The sequence below is a fragment of the Mirounga leonina genome, unplaced genomic scaffold (assembly GCF_011800145.1).
Source record: "Mirounga leonina isolate KUSES-001 unplaced genomic scaffold, KU_Mleo_1.0 Mir_364, whole genome shotgun sequence".
Classification (NCBI taxonomy): Eukaryota; Metazoa; Chordata; class Mammalia; order Carnivora; family Phocidae; genus Mirounga; species Mirounga leonina.
In genome coordinates this window covers 1,313,173-1,337,049 of record NW_023270708.1, presented here as the reverse complement: position 1 = coordinate 1,337,049, position 23,877 = coordinate 1,313,173, and the positions used below count along the sequence as shown (strand labels likewise).

The 23,877-nt window shown below is 39.0% G+C and overlaps 1 protein-coding gene across 1 annotated transcript in view; it reads right to left on the bottom strand.

The window, feature by feature from the left end:
* Nucleotides 1-23,877, bottom strand: part of LOC118027186 — a 107,904-nt gene that overhangs the window by 28,791 nt on the left and 55,236 nt on the right. Inside the window, exons 26-33 of the mRNA XM_035030411.1 lie at nt 10,799-10,852; nt 9,845-9,949; nt 8,385-8,438; nt 6,992-7,096; nt 6,020-6,073; nt 5,324-5,428; nt 4,750-4,803; nt 3,211-3,315 (exon numbers count right to left, since the gene is read on the bottom strand). Coding sequence (XP_034886302.1) covers nt 3,211-3,315; nt 4,750-4,803; nt 5,324-5,428; nt 6,020-6,073; nt 6,992-7,096; nt 8,385-8,438; nt 9,845-9,949; nt 10,799-10,852 — 636 coding nt within the window. The remainder of the gene's footprint in view (nt 1-3,210; nt 3,316-4,749; nt 4,804-5,323; nt 5,429-6,019; nt 6,074-6,991; nt 7,097-8,384; nt 8,439-9,844; nt 9,950-10,798; nt 10,853-23,877) is intronic.

The window sequence follows — 23,877 nt, the reverse complement described above, 5'->3', positions numbered from 1 at the left end:
GAGTTGGCTATGGCAGGGGCCTTTTCAGTTCTATTTTAATACAATTTTTAAAAATAAGTGCCTGTAATATAGGAAGGGGACCCAGGCTCACTGGCTCAGGGTTCTACTTCCATCTACATTATTTCAGAGCTGCAAGCTAGCTTTTCGACTCTTTCCTTGTGGGTGTGTGTGTATCTTTTTTTAATAGTCTCCAGCTACTCTGAGCTATCTACCTGGGCTGTCTAAGCTTCCTCACATGGTATCAATTGCTGTTTTTGTTAGTGTTCTGGTTACAAAGTGGTATACATTTTGAATGGGCTTCTCCAATTTTCCCCATAAGCTCACTTTAGTGGGCAATTTTAATTTTACAGAAAGGGAGGGTTTTCAGGCATTCTTACATTGTGCTATGGCAGAGATGTTTGCATAGTAAATAAACTGGAAGGATAAAGGTCAGAGAGTGGGTAGATGAAATAGAGATTTTGGGGGTGATGAAGTATTAAGTGAGGACAAGGTCTAGGTCCTCAATATCAGGCGTTAATTAGGATTTAATCAGGATTTCTTAACCTGTGGTCTATGGACCCTCTAATGATAGAATTCAGGGAATCCTTGAGTTTGAATGGGGAAAAAATATAGTTGACCCTTGAATGACATGGGTTTGAACTATAGGGGGCCACTTTTACATGGACTTTTTTGATAAATACAGTACAGTTCTGTAAATATATTTTTTCTTCCTTATGATTTTCTTTTTTTTTTTTTTAAAGATTTTATTTATTTATTTGACAGAGAGAGACAAAGCAAGAGAGGGAACACAAGCAGGGGGAGTGGGAGAGGGAGAAACAGGCTTCCCATGGAGCAGGGAGCCCGATGAGGGGCTTGATCCCAGGACCCCAGGATCATGACCTGAGCCGAAGGCAGACGCTTAATGACAGCCACCCAGGCGCCCCTCTTCCTTATGATTTTCTTAATAACATCTTATTTTCTCTAGCTTACTTTATTGTAAGAATATAGTAGCGTTCCATGATTCATGGTTTTCGTATAACAGCCAGTGGTCCATGCAATATGTGCCCTCCTTAATACCCGTCACTGGGCTAACCCAACCCCCCCAAAACCCTCAGTTTGTTTCTCGGAGTCTATAGTCTCTCATGGTTCGTCTCCCCCTTGTACTGTATGGTGACTAACATAACATAATAAAATTAAATTAAATTAAAAAAAAGAATATAGTATATAATACATATAACATATATGTGTTGATTGACTTATGCTACTGTTAAGGCATTCAGTCAACAGTAGGCTATTAGTAATTAAGTTTTTGGGGAGTCAAAAGTTATATGCAGGGTGCCTGGGTGGCTCAGTTGGTCAAACATCTGCCTTCACCTCAGGTCATGGTCCCAGGGTCCTGGGATTGAGCCCCACATCGGGCTCCCTGTTCAGCAGGGAGTCTGCTTCTCCCTCTTCCCCTCCCCCCTGCTCGTGATCTCTCTCTCTCAAATAAATAAATAAAATCTTAAAAAAAATAATTACATGCAGATTTCCAACTGCACAGTGGGCTGGTGCCCCTAACTCCCACATTGTCCAAGGGGCAACTGTATATCTTTATTTTCACTAACAACTAACTTAAATTTAGCATTTTCTTCAATTATTATTAGTGTAGTAGTAGCAAAACCTATGACTTTGTTAGTAATACAAATCACTGACACTTTCATATTATATGGTAGTTGTTGCGAATGTGTTGAAAAGTTGTTTAGGCTCATCACTACTTTAAAATTCTAATAATTATTAGATCTACTACTAGAACTTGTTAAATGTGTTAAGTGTTAATAATTGATATCTTTAATGTTTTGATACATTCTATTTTAATATAATTAATTCCTTTGTAATCTTACGTATTTTGTTTTATGCATTTAAAAATATTATACTCAGAAGTGATCCATTCATCATACCGTCAAAGGGGTCTATTGCACAGTAAAGTCAAAAGCCCTAATCTATATGGAAGATATTGAAGTTGCCAAGAATAAGAACAGCAGTATTGGAGGAGGCAGCCAGTGAGCCCAGTGATTTCTTGTAAAATGCTCTAGTTGCATCTTACCTATTTATTTATATAAAGGTCATAATTAGTAAACAAATATTTATTCTATTAGGACTTATATTTTTATAACTGCCAAAACTAATTTATAGGTCACAGAATTTCCGTTTCTTCTTCCTTTTGTTCTTCTTCAACATCTTCTCCATCTTCTCCATCATCTTCACCACTACCACCATCATCATGACAAACATTTACTGAGTATTCTAGACACTGCCTTAAGTACTTAACATGTATTATCTATATTGATTTCAGAGCAAGAAGTGACCATAGAGAATCATTTAGTTCAGCTTCCCATTTAACATACGAAGACACTAACTAACATTTGGTAGGGTTAAATTATTTGCCAGCAATTTAGTGGCAGAACAAAGACAAGGCCTCAGTACAAAGAAATGCTAATACAATAGATGAGGCATGTAGCCTGGATTCACCAGGGAAAAGGGAATTTTTTTCCCCCATTGATAATGCCAAATGACTTTTCCAAGAAGATATATAGCAGTGGTAACTCTCACCTGAAATATGTCAGGGAGTCCCTTTCCTCATACCCTCACCAGAAGTAGACGTTATCAGTCTTGCTAATTTTTCCTGTCCAATGAGTGAAAATAATACTGTATATTTTGTTTTATTTATATTTTCATGATTATTGATGAGGTTAGACATCTTTTCACATGTTACTGGGCATTTACGTTCCTCTTTCATGAATTATCTATTTGTATATTTGCCTATTTTTCTACTCTCAGTATGTTTTTTTTTTTATCAATGTGTGAAGGCTTTTTCTACTTTGGGGTACTAGCTCTTTGCCTTACAACCATTTTCTCCTAATTCATCATTTGATTTCTGACTTTGTTAATTTTTCTCTTAAATGTTCCCTTATGAACAAGTTCCTTTATACATGAGGTAAAAAAAATGTCACTTTTCTTTCAGCGACTTATATGTGTGGCATTCCCAGGCATGGCTGAGTTTTGCAAGTAGTATCCCTAACAGATATTTTAAAAAGCATTTTTGGAGATAGTATTTCCTAATAAGTCAGGATTAAGTTTTTCTATTTATATTTACTTCATTAAATACTACAAAGGCAGGCTACTTTCAGCAGTCCTGATAGAAGTGTTCACTATTTCTTTGAAGAGCAAAATGATGCCCGTAACACTCACCATCAGTTGACAGTTGGGCCATTAGTTCCTCAAGTTCCTCATCCTTGAGTTTAATCCCCATGTTTTCCATTACAGATTTCACTTTTCTGAGTTTGACCCTTGGTCCTTAGGAAAGAAGGTCATGGAATAAGAACATGAATATTGGTGCTTAAGGGTGAAAAATGCTAATCATGGTCATGCATCATAAATCCCAACTAGAGGGTAAACCACAAGGGCACAAAGAAACTATTAATATATTTATCTCCCAAATTTAGATATGTTTGTTGAAAGTAGGAAAAAATTGAGAAAGATAACCATTGAGAAAAAGGTAAACAGTAAACAGTATTTACCTTTATGGGGAGGTATGAGATTAGTGGAAGGTAGGGGGACTCTCACTTTTAAAAAAATTGAGATATAATTGACATATAAATATCATGTCAGTTTTATATGTACAACATAATGATTTAGTATTTGTATATATTATAATGTGATCACCACAATAATTCTTGTTAACATCCATCACCACACAAAGTTACAAGTTTTTTCTTCTTGTGGTGAGAACTTTTAAAATCTACTCTCTTATACTTTCAAATATACAACACGGTATCATTAACCATAGTCACCATGCTTTACATTAGATCCCCATGACTTGACTTACACTTCTTTTATCAGTTTTCCAAGTGGTAGAATTGGATAGTTTTCTTATAGTAGTTGCTGTTTTAAAAATATTTTTCCAATTAAAAATAAAAAATATAATTGTTTACAACAGAATTAGTATAAGGAGTAGAGATAGGATATTTTCCTTAATACCCATCCAGGGCACTTTACTTCAGTTTTTTTTTTTTAAGATTTTATTTATTTATTTGACAGAGAAAGAGAAAAGAAGAAGAGAGAGCACAAGCAAGGGGAGCTGCAGGCAGAGGGAGAGGGAGAACAGGCTCCCCGCAGAGCAGGGAGCCTGATGCGGGGCTTGAACCCAGGACCCTGGGATCATGACCTGAGCTGAAGGCAAACGCTCAACCAGTTGAGCCACCCAGACACCCTTCAGTTTTCCATGAGAGGTGAACAGGGAGAATTGGCACATCTACCTGTGGTTGAAACAACAACCAGTCTGTACAGTTCTGGGTGTTTACTAGAAAACAGTGTTAGAACTTCTTACAGTAAGAGGATACTTTCCTTATATGCCAAAATGTCAACATACCCAAAGAAAAATGGTAAGTTGAGTCCATAACAATGGATCAAAAAATTGGCAAGAAGCAGGGGCACCTGGGTGGCTCAGTTGGTTAAGCATCTGACTCTTGATTTCGGCTCAGGTCATGATCTCCAAATCGTGAGATCGATCCCTGTATCGGGCTCTGTGCTCAGCAGAGTCGGCTTGAGATTCTCTTTCCCTCTCCCTCTGCCCCTCCTCCCACTCACGCAGACACACATGCTCGCTTTCTAAATAAATAAAATCTTAAAAAAAAAAATTGGCAAGAAGCAAAGTTGGAACATTTCAAAGCAAACGGTAAACATGAGGATTTTATTTTTATTTGCTCTTTCACTGTGTTTCTCACTCACCACTGAGGGCCTTCACACCTTTTAGCAATCTATTTTTATATACTTTTCCATCAGCTGTAAGACAAGCACAATTAAGAATAGAGGTTAATGAAGGAAAGATTAACAAAGACAGCACAAAGACAATACAACATCCATAATTTCAGGGGGAAAAAAACCCTTCAGATTTGTTTAGGATTTTATTTTATTTTACTCTCAAGTAAGAATGAAACCAAAGATAAAGAAAGCTTTCACTGATATAAACCTACCTATTATTGAATTAAAAATTCTTTATCTCCCTATTTCTCCCCTTTTCCTTCCTACTCTTACTCTCCTGGTTTTTCTTTTTCCCTTGGTCATGACTTAGGTGAGGTGATGCTCCAGGGCGACAGGATGGATAATTTAGCCTTGATGATGGGGACCAGTGAAAGATGTTGCCAATTTTCAATATTAAAATGTAAGTGATAAGAACAGAATTTCTTCTTTTGTGAAACTGTGCTTTCTAAATGGGTTTTACTGGACATACACATATATAATTTCAGCAGTTTTCACACACAAGCCCATAAATCCGGGTTTCAAAGATGTGCTAAATACTCACCATGAATGGGTAGAGTTTTTAGCAGCTGCTGCTCCTCCTCATCAGTGAGTACTAGCCCCATTTTCCTCATCACATTGCTCAGATTATTGACATTAACTTTCTCTCCTTTGGAAAGATGGAAATTGTTAACATATAAGAATTTTAGAAATGGATGAAGGATTTCAAATGGTGAAAAAGATAACCTAAGTGGAATTAGAAGTGCAAATTGACAATGAAACTTGTTAACCTATATAGATTCTGAGTACATGTGGGTGTATAGATCATGTCAGAAATAGAATTTATACTTTTAATTCAAGCAAAAGAAAAGCATATATAATCCCGGATATAAGTCAAATACCAATATATTTCCTGAATTATGGGGTCTTTTGACACAATGACCATATTTCCTGGCTGTCCTACAAAAGCTTCACCTTGAGATTGAATAGAGTTCACCTATAGTTTGGTTGTTTAAACAGTGGTGAAGTAGAAAACATTATTGGCCCAAACTCCACATAATATAGGTCTATACAGGAAAAATACCAAATTAAACAGTAAGATTATAAAACAAACATTTAACCATTAAATGTGTAGGGGTAAAACTTAGCATGTCAGTAATAGCCTGAAGAGAAAACTACTATTTAACAACATCTTTTTTTTTTCTATAAAGCATTAAGGTCTCAGTTAATAATGAATTCCGTGTTTACCACAACTTCTTACCTGTAAAAGCTTTTGCGTCATCCATCACCACATTCAAATCAACCATTTTATTCTCTGTAAGAGAAGACAATTCAGGCACAGAGATCAAATCTTAGACTTAGAAAAATGATGTGAAAAATTTAAGTTGTAATACAAAGGGTTGCAATTCAGCAGCGACAGGTAGGGGCAGCAGACGTGTGCGGGCCACAGTGGCCTGCCTGCCTTAGCCACACCTGCCTACTTCCTATTAGTTTAGAATAGATACCCCGAATTAGGGAAGAAGGACAATTTTGGTTTGGCATGTGCAGGCTGTGTGGAAAGATGTGCTGTCTGGCTGTCTTACAAGTTGTTTTTCATCAAGTTTTTTTTTTTTTTTTTAGATTTTATTTATTTATTTGAGAAACAGAGAGTGAGAGAGAGCATGAGCAGGGGAGAGGCAGAGGGAGAAGCAGACCTACCCCCTGAGCAGGGAGCCTGAAGCGGGGTTCCAACCCAGGACCTCAAAATCATGACCTGAGCAGACGCTTAACCGACTGAGCCACCCAGGCACCCCTTGCATGAAGTTTTTAATGGGAAGCCACTGGCTCTGCATTTGAATCTATGAACCCTCTAATTCAGGAACTTTTAGCCTGGGGCTCACCCCTTAGCAAATCCTTTCTAATGAATTCTACTATCTTTGCCTCTGTGACATTTTTATCCAGCTAAATTGGTCTTATTCAGTCATTAATGAAACTTTATCTTATTAAAAAAAAAGTGTACAAGGAAGGGATGGAAGGAGGATATATGAAAGAAATATGGCAAAATGGTAACATTTATTGATTCTAGCCAGTGGATACACAAGTGTTTGTTACAGTGTTTGTTTTCTGTTTTGATAGATGTTTGAAATATTTCATAAGTTTTTCAAAGATATTAAAAAATAGCTTTACTTTCAGAAGCCCTCAGATAGAAAATCTAAGATTTGCCCTGAGGTGCAGTGGTATCTGAAATACTTACCGTCAATGGGCAGGTGGTTCAGTAAGTCCTGAAAGTCCTCTTTCTCAAGCTGAATCCCCATGTTCTTTGCAAGGGTGTTCAGGTTCTTGACACTGACTTTTTTCCCTTAGGAAAGAAGAGGATGTAAATAATTCAAGTAAGTCCAGGGAGTAGAAGATGCTAGCCTTGAGTACGCATCCACCGTAAGTGCGGTGAAACACTGGCCATTTAAATGAACCCGGATAGTCAGTGTTGGAGTTGAGAGGAGAAAATTCTCCCTCAACATTGTGCTATAACTTTTAACTGAACTAATCATGGATGAAAAAGAAGAATTAGATAAGTCTGATGAATTGATGAAGATAACCAACGTAAATGAAATCAAAATCTCAAACTTGCTGCATATTACTAAGAATAACTTCCTCAAATGTAGTTATCCTGAAAGAAGGGTGGTGGGTTATGAAGCATAAGTTCAGTGTCACTGTACTAGTAGAATAATGGCATGGCGGGGCGCCTGGGTGGCTCAGTTGTTAAGCGTCTGCCTTCAGCTCAGGTCATGATCCCAGGGTCCTGGGATCGAGTCCCGCATCGGGCTCCCTGCTCCTTGGGAGGCTGCTTCTCCCTCTGCCTCTCTCTCTCTCTCTCTGTCTCTCATGAATAAATAAAGAAAAAATCTTTAAAAAAAAAAAAGAAAATGCATTTAAATAAAATTTGACTTAACCAAGTCTTACATTTGAAAATATGTTTCTTCTACTGTGATGCAGAAGGTAGGATGACCAGTTATGGTAAATAGAATTAAGGCCATATACATTTCTATTCTAGAAGATCTATTTGGTACTCAGAATAGAATCTTCTAAAAATTATTAGTCTCACGTTAAAGTGGGACATTATTCTCTTTTGTTAGCTTTTTTTTACCAATCAATTCTTTAGCTTCTAATAATGTGCCACATAATGTGCCAGGTACCCACCAAGATGTGTAAGTCATGGGCCCTGCCTTCCAGGAACATCTCACAGATGGTGGAAGACATGCAAATAATACACAGATGTGTACAAAAAATAATAGCACGGTGAATGCTGCTGCACAGATGTGAGCAGTGCACACTGAGGGTGGAACACAGGAGTCTAGGGCGCCTGGGTGGCTCAGTTGGTTAAGCGTCTGCCTTCGGCTCAGGTCATGATCCCAGGGTCCTGGGATCGAGCCCCGCGTCAGGCTCCCTGCTCGGCAGGAAACCTGCTTCTCCCTCTCCCACTCCCCCTGCTTGTGTTCCTGCTCTCGCTCTCTCTCTCTCTGTCAAATAAATAAATAAAATCTTTAAAAAAAAAAAAAGAATAATGGCATGGCATGATTCTAATCAGAAATCTAAAAAAGCAAGTGCAAAGCATAATAAATTTTAGTTGCTGTTCTCATGATTCTTACCTTTGAGAGGCTTCACACTATTCAGTAATCTCTTCTTATATACCTTTCCATCTCCTGTGAGATAGGGTAAAATTCAAGTCAAAAGAAAAAGGATAAGGAACTCTATAATTTTATAAGGCATTTTATATAATTCCTCTGGAAATGTATTTGGCCGCACCCTCAAATAATAATAAAAGGAATGCCCACAACGTGGTCCATCTGTTTCCTAGTTGGAACACATGGCAGTAGCTGATGCAGGCTACAAATACACCCACATATGTGCTTCTTTCTTCTTAGCTTTCCCTTCTTTAACTGCATTTCATCCCCTCTGTCTTTCTCTTTTTCTTGCCTATGCTCTAGGCCCATAAAAGTATTCCTATAGGCTCAGCCTGAACGTAGTCTGTAAAGGGATTTTATTAAAAATAGTTATCAACCCAAACAGTCGTATAAAACAGTATTTAAATAAATTTTGTTCTCTAAACAAACTGTTTTCATAAATGGAGGGGAAATTCAACAGGGGCAGAGAACAAGGGACATCGACCAGCCCAATCCATCGCCACAGGAGCTGTCTGTCCCAGAGAGCCCCTTCCCATGGAAGGAGTGAGTGTCTGCAGTGTTGACAGAACCCTCAGTGCCTGGCATGTGGATGTGGCTGTCTCCATTGTAGTCCATCTGCTTCTTTGCGTATCTCTACCCTGTTCCCTCAGAGCCAATATCCTAAGCATGCTGCAGTTCTCATAACTGGCCCCTTGAGAGCAATCTGGGGGAATGCTAGACATAGTGAGTGGCCACAGCCTTAGGTATATGTGAGGGGAATTTGGATGGGTATTGAGCATTTGCTCCCTGGGCTGCTGCTTCTGCCATCTGGGGTACAAGCACCCACCATGATGTGTGGGCTTGCTCTTGTTCGGGGGACAAGTGGGGATAGGTTCTATAGGGTGCGGGGAAGGATGTCTCCATGGAGGTCCCTGAGACTGGGCAGGAGGCACAGGTGAAGCCTAGGCTGACCTCTAGGTTCTCTGGGGGCGAGCATATGCAGGTGCCTAGGAGGTGGAATTTTTGAGGGACGGACTGGTTGGATCACTGACCAATCAGAATCAAATACTGACAGTTTAAGCACATGGTCCTGGTGGTCCCCTGCTCTCAGGTGTTTATCTTTTAGTTGCTGGATTATGGGGAGATGGGAGGGCTATCAGGGCTAGCACTGAGGATGTGGGGCACATTCAGGGGGCTACAGAAGAATTTAGCTGTGTAGCGTTTGAAATATTTAGCAAGGGGCCCATTGACTGAATGGAAAAGAGAGGAATTTCTCACTTACAAGTTTCTCACTTCCAAACTAAAACACAAGTGACAAGAATGGGGTTTCTTACGTCTGGACTGCATTTTCCTTAGGGGGTTTCTTAGGGCATTAGACAATTCTCACCCAGAAGCCCACAGTACCACATTTCCCTGAGCACCATGATGGCATGTTAAACACTCACTAGAGATTGGCAGAGTTTTCAACAGCATCAACTGTTCTTTTTCAGTGGTCTCAATTCCCATATTTCTCAGCACATTTTTTAAGTCATTGGCTTCAACCTTTTCTCCTTTGAATAGATGGGAATTATTTCAGGTGACAATATTAAAAAATATAATTATTCTAAACTATGAAAAACATAATCCCACACAGCATTATTTCTAACTGCAGGATGAAGCTGAAATACATGAGCTGACTTCACTTACACAGAGTTATTGTAAAATTCAATACCTGAAAAGTTTCTTTAATCAAAATAAGAAGCTACTACTCCTATTCTGTATATGGGTCGATATAGCATGGAGTTAACTGCCCAATGACTTATGTTGGTATATAGAATATACATAGTTGTACTGCTAAGTAATATCTCTGTTACTGCTTCATGACCTGAATTATGGGACTGACCGTTCATAGTGACCATATTTCCTGATGCAAAAACTTCACATTGAAATCCACTGTGTTCACCTATATTTTGATTCTTTGAACACTAGAGAAATGAACACATTACTGGCCAAAATATTTGAGAGTGCCCACACTTCTAAATCTCTAATGATCTAAATTATTGTCAATAAGACAAAATCATCAATAAATAGGTAAAAGAGCAAAGCAAACTTATTAATGATGGCTGGAGGGGGTAAACGACTGCTTTAAAAAGGTATTTCTCTATAAGGCATCAAAATCTCAATTTTATGGGGCACCTGGGTGGCTCAGTCATTAAGCATCTGCCTTCAGCTCAGGTCATGGTCCCAGGGTCCTGGGATCGAGTCCCACATCAGGCTCCCTGCTCAGCAGGAAGCCTGCTTCTCCCTCTCCCACTCCCTCTACTTGTGTTCCCTCTCTCACTGTGTCTCTTTCAGTCAAATAAATAAAATCTTAAAAAAAAATCTCAATTTTATGATGTCTTATACAAGTTCTCACTCACCTGTAAAAGCACTAGCTGCTTCCATCAACGTATCCAAATCAATCTTTTCATCTTCTGTAGGAAAATTCAGAATTTAGATTCAGATGAAGATAATGAGACTTGAAAAGTTAAATAAAATTCTATTTTTTTGAAGATTTAAAAAAAATTTTTAAGTAATCTCTACAACCAATGTGGGGTTTGAACTCATAACCCTGAGATCAAGAGTTGCATGCTCTACTGACTGAGCCAGCCAGGGGTCCCTGTATAAAATTCCTAAATAAAGATTTGGTGTATGGAATCCCAATAATTTTTCATGTTTTATTCTAAAATTTTTATCTACAGGAACCTATAACAAAAATTTCCGAGCTTTAAGTATATATCCATTCAATTAATATAACTTCTTTTTTATTTCATAAGCTATTAAAAACATATTTTTTTAAGATTTTATTTATTTATTTTGAGGAGAGAGAGGGAGAGAGTGAGCATGAACGGGGGGAGGGGCAAATGGAGAGGGAGAAGCAGACTCCCCACGGAGTGGGGAACCCGATATGGGGCTCGATCCCAGGACCCTGAGATCATGACCTGAGCTGAAGGCAGATGCTTAACCGACTGAGCCACCCAGGTGCCCTGAGCTATTAAAAATCTTTAGAGTGTTATGGTGAATGGAATGTTTTGTTTGTTTGAAGTCAGCTCCATCCTAGAGGTCAGGTTTCCTTCTTTCAGACCTAGTTCTCTTGCACTGAGTAGAAGGTTGAGATGGGTTAGAGCCACAGTTCTCAGAGTGTGGTCCAGGGACCACTGGAGTCACCCAATACCCTTTGCCTTTTACACTTTTGATGTCTGCACTGGTGGTTCAAAAGCAGGGGTGGGTGAAACTGCAGGCATCTTCGCATGAATCAAGGCCATGGCAACAAATGTACTAGCAGTCACTGTGTTCTTCATTGTACATACTTGTAGTAAAAGAATGTCAGTTTCATTTAAGAATGTTCTTGATAGGGGTACCCTGGGTGGCTCAGTCGTTAAGCGTCTGACTTCGGCTCAGGTCATGATCCCAGGGTCCTGGGATCGAGCCCCGCATCGGGCTCCCTGCTCCACGGGAAGCCTGCTTCTCCCTCTACCACTCCCCCTGCTTGTGTTCCCTCTCTTGCTGTCAAATAAATTAAATCTTTAAAAAAAAAAAAGAGTGTTCTGCTAAAAAAAAGCAGCAAAAGGTATTGATTTTATTAAATCTTAACCCTTGAGAACACACCTTTTTAATATTCTGTATAATGAATTGAGAAGTTTGTATAAAGCATGTCAGTTGCATATGAAAATACAATGGTTTCTTGAGGAAAAGAACTTGTATGATTGAGTTAAGCAAACTAGCTGCTTTTTCATGAATACCATTTTCACTTGCAAAAATGGACAAAATCTAGTTATTCAGAGTTTGGTATTTGGGAAGCATCTTCTTGAAAATGAACAAAGTGAGACTATTATCTTTTTTTTTTTTTTTTTAAAGATTTTGTTTATTTATTTGACAGAGAGACACAGCAAGAGAGGGAACACAAGCAGTGGGAGTGGGAGAGGGAGAAGGAGGCTTCCCGTGGAGCAGGGAGCCTGATGCGGGGCTCAATCCCAGGACTCTGGGATCATGACCCAAGCCAAAGGCAGACGCTTAATGACTGAGCCACTCAGGCGCCACTGTGAGACTGTTATCTTAAGAAAACAATTGACAATAGATGTTTTAATGGTAGAGTTCAAGTTTTCAAACAAAAATTTAAATTTAGAAAAACTTATATCCACATCATGACTTGATAGGTTCTCAATACTTAAACATTTTTAAAATAAGATTGGTGGTGATATTAACAAATGTGATTTTTAAAAATTTATTTATTTGAGAAAGAAAGTCCAAGATGGCAGAGGATTAGGAGACCTTAGTTTCATCTGGTCCCAGGAATTCAGCTAGATAGCTATCAAATCATTCTGAACACCTGCGAACTCAAATGGAGATCTAAGAAAAGAACAGCTGCAACTCCACAAATAGAAAAGCGACCACTTTCTGTGAGGTAGGAGGTCCAGAGAAGTGAATACAAGGCAATATATGGGAAGATAAACCGCGGGGGGAGAAAGCCTCTGAAAGCTAGCTACAGGAAAGTGATATAGCAGCCAAGTACAAAATTGGAACTTTTAGAAGTCTGCTCCAATGAGGGACTTCCTGGCCTGAAAAGTCTGCAGGTGGCTAAGCAGGGAGAGTGTGGTCTCAGGATCCCTGGGGTCACAGAAACACCAGGGCTGCCTGAGTGCGGCAGAGTTCTCAGGCATCGGAGTGGGGAAGCTGGCTGAAATCAACAAGCCCAGGAGTGGGCTCTCAGCTCCGGGTTGCCATAAACTTCAAACTGCAGCACAGTTGGGTGACTGCTCTCTGAGCAGGGGCCCAACAAGCAGCAGAACCAGTGAGACCCCCCCTTCCTCCCCAGGGAGGAGCAGTGTGGGAGCAAGATGCAGGAGTCTGCAGGGCTTGTAGACTCCAAACGGGGTCATGTGCCTGAGATAAAATGCTTGGTCACAGGCTGGGTGAGCATGGAGTGTGGCTGGAGACCAGGGAGACAGGAGTGATTGACTGCTTTTCTCTGAGGGCTCACTGAGGAGTGGGGCCCCAAGCTTTCAGCTCTGGGCCAGGCTGGAGATTGGGGGGCCACCATTTTCATTCTCATCCTCTAAAGCTGCGTGGAAAACCTTCAGGGAACAAAAGCCACAGAGAACAAACCCGAGCAGATTACTTAGCCTGGCCCCTGGCAAGGGCAGTACAATTCTGCCTGGGGCAAAGACACTTGAGAATCGAGGCAACCAGCCCCTCCTCCAGAAGATCAGCAAAAACATCCAGCCAAGACCAAGTTTACTAATCAATGAGAACTGCAAAACTAAAGCGCTAGGGGAATACAGCACATAGAATCCATGGCTTTTCCCCCATGATTGTTTAGTCTTTCAATTTAAATTAAAAAAAAATTTTTCCCCCTTTCTTTTTCAACCAATTTCTTATTTTAGCAATTCTTTTTTTAAATCTTTTTAAATTTTCATTTTTAGAGTTACATTCTATCCCTTCATTGTATTTAATTTTATTTTTCTATATATATAAGTTTTTCTTTCTTGACAATTTTGGGATGCAGTTTCTTCTAACAGACCAAAGTACACCCAAACTCTAGTGTATGGCTTTGTCCTATTCACCTATCTGATCATATTCTCTCTCTTTTTTCCTTCTTCCTTTTTTTTTTTTTTTTGGTTAAAGTCTTTTTATATTTTCATCTTTACAGTTACATTCTATCTTTTCAATATATTTAATTTTATTTTTGTATATATGTAAGTTTTTCTTTTTTTTTTTTTTTAAAGATTTTATTTATTTATTTTGACAGAGAGAGACTCAGTGAGAGAGGGAACACAAGCAGGGGGAGTGGGAGAGGGAGAAGCAGGCTTCCCACCAAGCAGGGAGCCCGATGCGGGGCTTGATCCCAGGACCCTGGGATCATGACCTGAGCCAAAGGCAGATGCTTAACTGACTGAGCCACCCAGACACCCCCAGATTAATGATTATAAAGATACTAGCTGGACTTGAAAAAAGTATAGAAGACACTAGAGAATCCCTTTCTGGAAAAATAAAAGAACTAAAATCTAACCAAGTCAAAATCAAAAAGGCTACTAATGAGATGCAATAAAAAATGGAGGCTCTAACTGCTAGGATAAATGAGGCAGAAGAGAAAATTAGCGATATAGAAGACCAAATGATGGAAAATAGAAGCTGAGAAAAAGAGAGATAACTACTGGATCATGAGGGGAAAATTTGAGAGATAAGTGATATCATAAAGTGAAACAATGTTAGAATAATTGGGATCCCAGAAGAAGAGGAAAAAGAGAGAGGGGCAGAAGGTATATTGGAGCAAATTATAACAGAGAACTTCCCTAATCTGGGGAAGGAAAGAGGCATCAAAATCCAGGAGGCACAGAGAACCCCCCTCAAAATCAATAAAAATAGGTCAACACCTTGACATATAATAGTGAAAGTTACAAATCTCAGAGACAAAGAGAAAATTGTGAAAGTAGTTCAGGACAAGAGGTACATAACCTACAAGGCTAGAAACATTAGACTGGCAGAAGACCTATCAAAAGAGACCTGGCAGGCCAGAAAGGACTGGCATGATACATTCAGGGTGCTAAATGAGAAAAATATGCAGCCAAGAATACTTTATCCAGCTAGGATGTCATTCAAAATGGAAGGAGTGAATCCTGGAAGAATTCTTCCAGGACAAATGGAAACTAAAAGAATTTGTGACCAACAAACCAGTCCTACAAGAAATATTAAAAGGGATCCTTTAAGCAAAGAGAGAGCCCAAAAGTAGCATAGACCAGAAAGGAACAGAGACAGTATACAGAAACAGTGACTTTACATGTAATATAATGGCCCTAAATTCATATCTTTCAATAGTTACTTTGAATGTAAATGGGCTAAATGCCCCAATCAAAAGACACAGGGTATCAGATTGGATAAAAAAGCAAGACCCATCCATATGCTGCCTGTAAGAGACTCATTTTAGATCCAAAGATACCTCCAGATTGAAAGTGAGGGGGTGGAAAACCATTTATCATGCTAGAGGACATCAAAAGAAAGCTGGGGTAGCAAACCTTATATCAGACAAATTAGATTTTATTTTTTATTTTTTTTTTTTAAAGATTTTGTTTGTTTATTTGAGAGAGAATGAGAGAGAGAGCACATGAGAGGGGGGAGGGTCAGAGGAAGAAGCAGACTCCCTGCCGAGCAGGGAGCCTGATGCGGGACTTGATCCAGGGATACCAGGATCATGACCTGAGCTGAAGGCAGTTGCTTAACCAACTGAGCCACCCAGGTGCCCAGAGACAAATTAGATTTTAAACCAAAGACTATAGTAAGAGATGAGGAAGGACACTATATCATAATTAAAGGGTTTGTCCAACAAGATCTAACAATTGTAAATATTTATGCCCCTAACATGGAAGCAGCCAAATATATAAGCCAGTTAATAACAAAATCAAAGAAACACATTGATGATAATACAATAATAGTAGGGTACTTTAACATCCCCCTCACTGCAATGGACAGATCACCTAAGCAGAATATCAACAAGGAAATAAGGGTTTTGAATGACACACTGGACCAGATGGACTTCACAGATATATTCAGAACATTCCATCCCAAAGCAACAGAACACATGTTCTTCTCTAGTGCACATGGAACATTCTCCAGAATAGATCACATATGGGGCCACATATCATGTCTCAATGGGTACTAAAAGAGTAGGATAATTCCTTGCATATTTTTGGACCACAATGCTTTGAAACTGGAACTCAATCACAAGAGGAAAATTGGAAAGAACTCAAATACATGGAGGCTAAAGAGCATCCTACTAAAGAATGAATGGGTCAACCAGGAAATTAAAGAAGAATTTAAAAAAATTCATGGAAACAAATGAAAATTGAAAACAAAAGTGTTCAAAACCTTTGGGATGCAACAAAGGCAGTCCTAAGAGGAAAGTATACAGCAATACAAGCCTTTCTCAAGAAACAAGAAAGGTCTCAAATACACAACCTAACCTTACACCTAAAGGAGCTGGAGGAAGAACAGCAAATAAAGCCTAAACCCAGCAGGAGAAGAGGAATAATAAAGATCAGAGCAGAAATCAGTGAAATAGAAACCAAAAGAACAGTAGAACTTATCAACAAAACTAGGAGCTGGTTCTTTGAAAGAATTAATAAGATTGATAAACCCCTGGCCAGACTTATTAAAAAGAAAAGAGAAAGGACCTAAATAAAATCATGAATGAAAGAGGAGAGATCACAACCAACACCAAAGAAATACAATTATAAGAACATATTATGAGCAACTAAATGCCAGCAAATTAGGCAATCTGGAAGAAATGGATGCATTCCTAGAGATGTATAAACTACCAAAACCGAACCAGGAAGAAATAGAAAACCTGAACAGACCCATAACCAGCAAGGAAATTGAAGCAGTAATCAAAAATCTCCTAACAAACAAGAGTCCAGGACTGGATGGTTTCCCAGGGGAATTCTACAAAACATTTAAAGAAGAAATAATTCCTATTCTTCTGAAGCAGTTTCAAAAAATAGAAATGGAAGGAAAACTTCCCAACTCTTTCTATGAGGCCAGCATTACCTTGATTCCAGATCCAAAGACCCCATCAAAAAGGAGAATTACAGACCAATATCCTTGATGAACATGGATGCAAAAATTCTCACCAAAATACTAGTCAATAGGATCCAACAGTACATTAAAAGGATTATTCACCATGACCAAATGGGATTTATTCCTGAGCTGCAAGATTGGCTCAACACCCACAAATCAATGTGATATACTACATAAATAAAAGAAGGGACAAGAACCATATGATTGATCTTCTCCGTAGATGCAGAAAAAGCATTTGAGAAAGTAAAGCATCTTTTCTTGATTAAAACTTTTCACAGTGTAGGGATAGAGGGAACATACCTCAAAATATCATAAAAGCATATATGATAAGCCCATAGCAAATATCATTCTCAATGGGGAAAAACTGAGAGCTTTTCCCCGAAGGTCAGGAATGCAGCAGGGATTTCCACTATCCCCACTGCTGTTCAACATAGTACTAGATGCCCTAGCCTCAGCAATCAGACAACAAAAAGAAATAAAAGGCATCCGAATCAGCAAAGAAGTCAAACTCTCACTCTTTGCAGATAACATGATACTCTATGTGGAAAACTCAAAAGACTCCACCCCAAAATTGCTAGAACTCTTACAGGAATTCAGCAAAGTGGCAGGATATAAAATCAATGCACAGAAATCAGTGGCATTCCTATACACTAACAAGGAGACAGAAGAAAGAGAAATAGAGTCAATCCCATTTACAATTGCACCCAAAACCATAAGATACCCAGGAATAAATTTAACCAAAGAGGCAAACGATCCATAGTCAGAAAACTATGGAACACTCATGAAAGAAATTGAGGAAGGCACAAAGAAATGGAAAAATGTTCCATGCTCATGGATCGGAGGAACAAATATTGTTAAAATGTCTATGCTACCTCGAGCAATCTACACATTCAATGCAATCCCTATCAAAATACCATCTACTTTTTTCAAAGAAATGGAACAAATAATCCTAAAATTTGTATGAAACCATAAAAGACCCTGAATGGCCAAAGGAATGTTTAAAAAGAAAACCAGAACTGGTGACGTCACAATTCCAGACTTTAAGTTCTATTACAAAGGTGTAATCATCAAGACAATAGGTACTGGCACAAAAACAGACACATAGAACAATGGACTAGAATAGAGAACCCAGAAATGGACCCTCAACTCTATGGTCAACTAATCTTTGACAAAGCAGTAAAGAGTATCCAATGGAAAGAAGACAGTCTCTTTAACAAATGCTGTTGGGAAAATTGGACAGCCACATGCAGAAGAATGAAACTGGACCATTTCCTTACACCATACACAAAAATAGACTCAAAATGGATGAAAGACCTAGATGCGAGACAAGAATCCATCAAAGTTCTAGGGGAGAAAACAGGCAGCAACCTCTTCGACCTCAGCCACAGCAACTTCTTGCTAGACATGTCTGCAAAGGCAAGGGAAACAAAAGCAAAAATGAACTATTGGGAGTTCATCAAGTTCTTTTGCACAGTAAAGGAAACAGTCCACAAAACCAAAAGACAACCGACAGAATGGGAGAGATATTTGCAAGTGACACATCAGATAAATGGCTAGTATCCAAAATCTATAAAGAACTTATCAAACTCAACACCCAAAGAACAAAGAATCCAATCAAGAAATGGGCAGAAGACATGAACAGACATTTTTCCAAAGAAGACATCCAGATGGTCAACATACACATGAAAAAGTGCTCAACATCACTCAGCATTTGGAAATCCAAATCAAAACCTCAATGAGATATCACCTCACACCAGTCAGAATGGCTAAAATTAACAAGTCAGGAAACTACAGATGTTGGCGGGATGCAGAGAAAGGGGAACCCTCCTACACTGTTGGTGGGAATGCTTGCTGGTGCAGCCACTCTCACTCTGGAAAACAGTATGGAGGTTCCTCAAAAGGTTGAAAATAGAGCTGCCCTACAACCCAGCAATTGCACTACTATTTACCCCAAAGATACAAATGTTGTGATCCAAAGGGGCACGTGCACCCCAATGTTTATAGCAGCAATATCCACAATACCCAAACTAAGGAAAGAGCCCAGATGTCCTTTGACAGATGAATGGATAAAGGGGATCTGGTGTATACATACACAATGGAATATTACGCAGCCATCAAAAGAATGAAATCTTACCATTTGTAATGAGATGGATGAACTAGAGGGTATTATGCTAAGAGAAATCAGATAAAGACAATTATCATATGATCTCACTGATATGTGGAATTTAAGAAACAAAACAGAGGATCATAGGGAAAGAGGAGAAAAAATAAAAGATGAAACCAGAGAGGGAGACAAACCATAAGAGAATCTTTTTTTCCCTCTATATTTTAATTTTATTTTATTAATATCTTTTTATTATTATGTTATGTTAATCACCATACATTACATCATTAGTTTTTGATGTAGTGTTCCATGATTCATTATTAGCGTATAACACCCAGTGCTCCATGCAGAATGTGCCCTCCTTAATACCCATCACCAGGCCAACCCATCCTCCCACCCCTCAGTTTGTTTTTCAGAGTCCATTGTCTTTCATGGTTCATCTCCCCCTCTGATTTCCTCCCCTTCATTCTTCCCCTCCTGCTATCTTCTTCTTTTTTTTTTAAACATATAATGTATTATTTGTTTCGGAGGTACAGATCTGTGATTCAACAGTCTTGCACAATTCACAGCACTCAACATAGCACATACCCTCCCCAATGTCTATCACCCAGCTGCCCCATTCCTCCCACCCCCCACCACTCCAGCAACCCTCAGTTTGTTTCCTGAGATTAAGACTTCCTCATATCAGTGAGGTATTATGATACATGTCTTTCTCTGATTGACTTATTTCGCTCAGCATAACACCCTCCAGTTCCATCCACATCGTTGCAAATGGCAAGATCTCATTCCTTTTGATGGCTGCATAATATTCCATTCTATATATATGCCACATCTTCTTTATCCATTCATCTGTTGATGGACATCTTGGCTCTTTCCACAGTTTGGCTATTGTGGACATTGCTGCTATAAACATCGGGGTGCACGTACCCCTTGGGATCCCTACATTTGTCTCTTTGGGGTAAATACCCAGTAGTGCAGTTGCTGGATTGTATGGTAGCTCTATTTTCAACTTTTTTTTTTTTTTTAAAGATTTTATTTATTTATTTGAGACAGAGAGAATGAGAGAGAGCACATGAGAGGGGGGAGGGTCAGAGGGAGGAGCAGACTCCCTGCAGAGCAGGGAGCCCGATGCGGGACTCGATCCCGGGACTCCAGGATCATGACCTGAGCCGAAGGCAGTCGCTTAACCAACTGAGCCACCCAGGCGCCCCTCTATTTTCAACTTTTTGAAGAACCTCCATACTGGGCTCAGTATACCATCCACTTTTTTCAAAGAAATGGAACAAATAATCCTAAGGTTTGTATGGAACCAGAAAAGACCCCGAATAGCCAGAGGAATGTTGAAAAAGAAAAGCAAAGCTGGCGGTATCACAATTCCTGACTTCAAGCTCTATTACAAAGCTGTCATCATCAAGACAGTAGGTACTGGCACAAAAACAGACACATAGATCAATGGAACAGAATAGAGAGCCCAGAAATGCCATTTGCAAATATCTTTTCCCTTTTATTTGAGACCTTTCTTGTTTTTTGAGAAAGGCTTGTATTGCTATATACTTTCCTCTTAGGACTGCCTTTGCTGCATCCCAAAGATTCTGAACAGTTGTGTTTTCATTTTCATTGGTTTCCATGAATTTTTTTAATTCTTCTTTAATTACCTGGTTGACCCATTCATTCTTTAGTAGGATGCTTTTTAGCCTCCATGTATTTGAGTTCTTTCTGACTTTCCTCTTGTGATGGAGTTCTAGTTTCAAAGCATTATAGTCTGAAAAAACGCAGGGAATGATCCCAATCTTTTGGTACCGGTTGAGACCTGATTTGTGACCTAGGATGTGATCTATTCTGGAGAATGTTCCATGGGCATTCTAGAGAAGAATGTGTATTCTGTTGCTTTGGGATGGGATGTTCTGAATATATCTGTGAAGTCCATTTGGTTCAGTGTGTCATTTAAAGTCTTTATTTCCTTGTTGATCTTTTGCTTAGATGATCTGTCCATTTCAGTGAGGGGGGTGTTAAAATCCTCCACTATTATTGTATTGTTGTCAATGTGTTTCTTTGCTTTTGTTATTAATTGTCTTATATAATTGGCTGCTCCCATGTTAGGGGCATAGATATTTACAATTGTTAGATCTTCTTGTTGGATAGACCCTTTAAGTAGGATATAGTGTCCTTCCTCATTTCTTATTACAGTCTTTGGTTTAAAATCTAATTTGTCTGATATAAGGATTGCCACCCCAGCTTTCTTTTGGTGTCCATTAGCATGGTAAATGGTTTTCCACCCCTTCACTTTCAATCTGGAGGTGTCTTTGGGTCTAAAATGAGTCTCTTGCAGACAGCATATTGATGGGTCTTGTTTTTTAATCCAATCTGATAGCCTGTGTCTTTTGATTGGGGCATTTAGCCCATTTACATTCAGGGTAACTATTGAAAGAGATGAATTTAGTGCCATTGTATTTCCTGTAAGGTGACTGTTACTGTATATTGTCTGTGTTCCTTTCTGGTCTATATTGCTTTTAGGCTCTCTCTTTGCTTAGAGGACCCCTTTCAATATTTCCTGTAGGGCTGGTTTCGTGCTTGCAAATTCCTTTAGTTTTTGTTTGTCCTGGAAGCTTTTTATCTCTCCTTCTATTTTCAATTACAGGCTAGCTGGATATAGTATTCTTGGCTGCATATTGTCTCATTTAGTGCTCTGAATATATCATGCCAGTCCTTTCTGGCCTGCTGGTCTCTGTGGATAGGTCTGTACCAATCTAATGTTTCTACCATTGTAGGTTACAGATCTCTTTTCTCAAGCTGCTTTCAGGATTTTCTCTTTGTCTCTGAGACTTTTAAGTTTTACTATTAGATGTCGGGGTGTTGACCTATTTTTATTGATTTTGAGAGGGGTTCTCTGTGCCTCCTGGATTTTGATGCCTGTTTCCTTCCCCAAATTAGGGAAGTTCTCTGCTATAATGTGCTCCAATATACCTTCTGCCCCTCTCTCTCTTTCTTCTTCTTCTGAGATCCCAATTATTCTAATGTTGTTTCGTCTTATGGTATCGCTTATCTCTCGAATTCTGCCCTTGTGATCCAGTAGTTGTTTATCTTTTTCTCAGCTTCTTTATTTTCCATCATTTGGTCTTCTATATCACTAATTCTCTCTTCTGCCTCATTTATCCTAGTAGTTAGAGCCTCCATTTTTGATTGCACCTCATTAATAGCCTTTTTGATTTCGACTTGGTTAGATTTTAGTTCTTTTATTTCTCCAGAAAGGGTTTCTCTAATAAATTCCATGCTTTTTTCAAGTCCAGCTAGTATCTTTAAAATCATCATTCTGAATTCTAGTTCCAACATCGTACTAATGTCTGTATTGATTAGGTCCCTGGCAGTTGGTACTGCCTCTTGTTCTTTTTGTTGAGTTGATTTTTTCTGTCTTGTCATTTTGTTCAGAGGAGAATAGATGAATGAGAGAACAAAATACTAACAGGGTAACAACGTCCCCAGAAAATATACACTAAACAAACCAGAAAAGACTTGAAACCAGGGGAAAAGAAAGGGAAAGAAAGAAAGTGCCTCCCTAAATTTTAAAGAAAGAAAAACTTATATATGTACAAAAATAAGGGTTAATACGATGAATGGATGGAATATGACTGTAAAGATGAAAATTATGAAAGATTATTTTTATTCTTATGTTAATCCCCATACATTACATCATTAGTTTTAGATGTAGTGTTCCATGATTCATTGATTGTGCCTAACACCCAGTGCTCCATGCAGAATGTGCCCTCCTCAATACCCATCACCAGGCTAACCCATCCTCCCACCCCCCTCCCCTCTAGAACCCTCAGTTTGTTTTTCAGAGTCCATTGTCTCTCATGGTTTGTCTACCTCTCCGATTTCCCCCCCTTCATTCTTCCCCTCCTGCTACCTTCTTCTTCTTCTTCTTTTTTTTTTCTCAACCTATATTGCATTATTTGTTTCAGAGCTACAGATATGAGATTTGAGATGAAAATTATAAAAGATTTTATAAAAGGGAATTGATAAGATAAGAAGGTGGTTGAAAAAAGAAAGAAGAGGATTAAAAAAAAAGGGGGGAGAGAAGGTAATCAGGCAGGAGACTAGAACAAAGCCATACACTGGAGATTTAGGGTATATTTTGATGTTAGAAGAAACTATCTCAAAATTTTAAAGTGAGAACAATTTATATATATATATACCAAAAATAAGGGTAACTACTATGAAGGGACAGAATATGACACTAAAAATAAAAATAAAAAATATTTTTTAAAAAAGGGACTGATAAGATGTTGGTTGAAAAATGGAAAAAGAAAAATTCAAAAAAAAAAAAAAAGGAAAAGACATTTAAAAAAAAATTAACTTTGAAAGACTAAAGAATCATGGTTAAAAGGCATGAATTCTATGTGCAGTATTCCCCTAGTGCTGGAGTTCTGCCGTTCTCATTGATCGGTAAACTTTGTCTTGGCTAGCGGTTCTTGCTGATATTCTGAGGGAGGGGCCTGTTGCCATGGTTCCCAAATGTCTTTGCCAGAGGCAGAATTGCCCCACCCTTGCCAGTCAGGGCTAAGTAATCTACTCGGGTTTGCTCTCTGTAGCCCTTGTTCCCTGCAAGCTTTCCATACAGCTTTGGAGGACGAGAGTGAAAATGGCGGCCTCCCAATCTCCGCCCCGGAGGAGCTGTGAACTCGGGGCCCTGTTCCTCAGTGTGCCCCCAGAGAAAAGCAGTCAGTCACTCCCATCTCCCCGGTGTCCGGCCACACTCCGTGCTCACCCAGCCTGTGACTGAGCGTT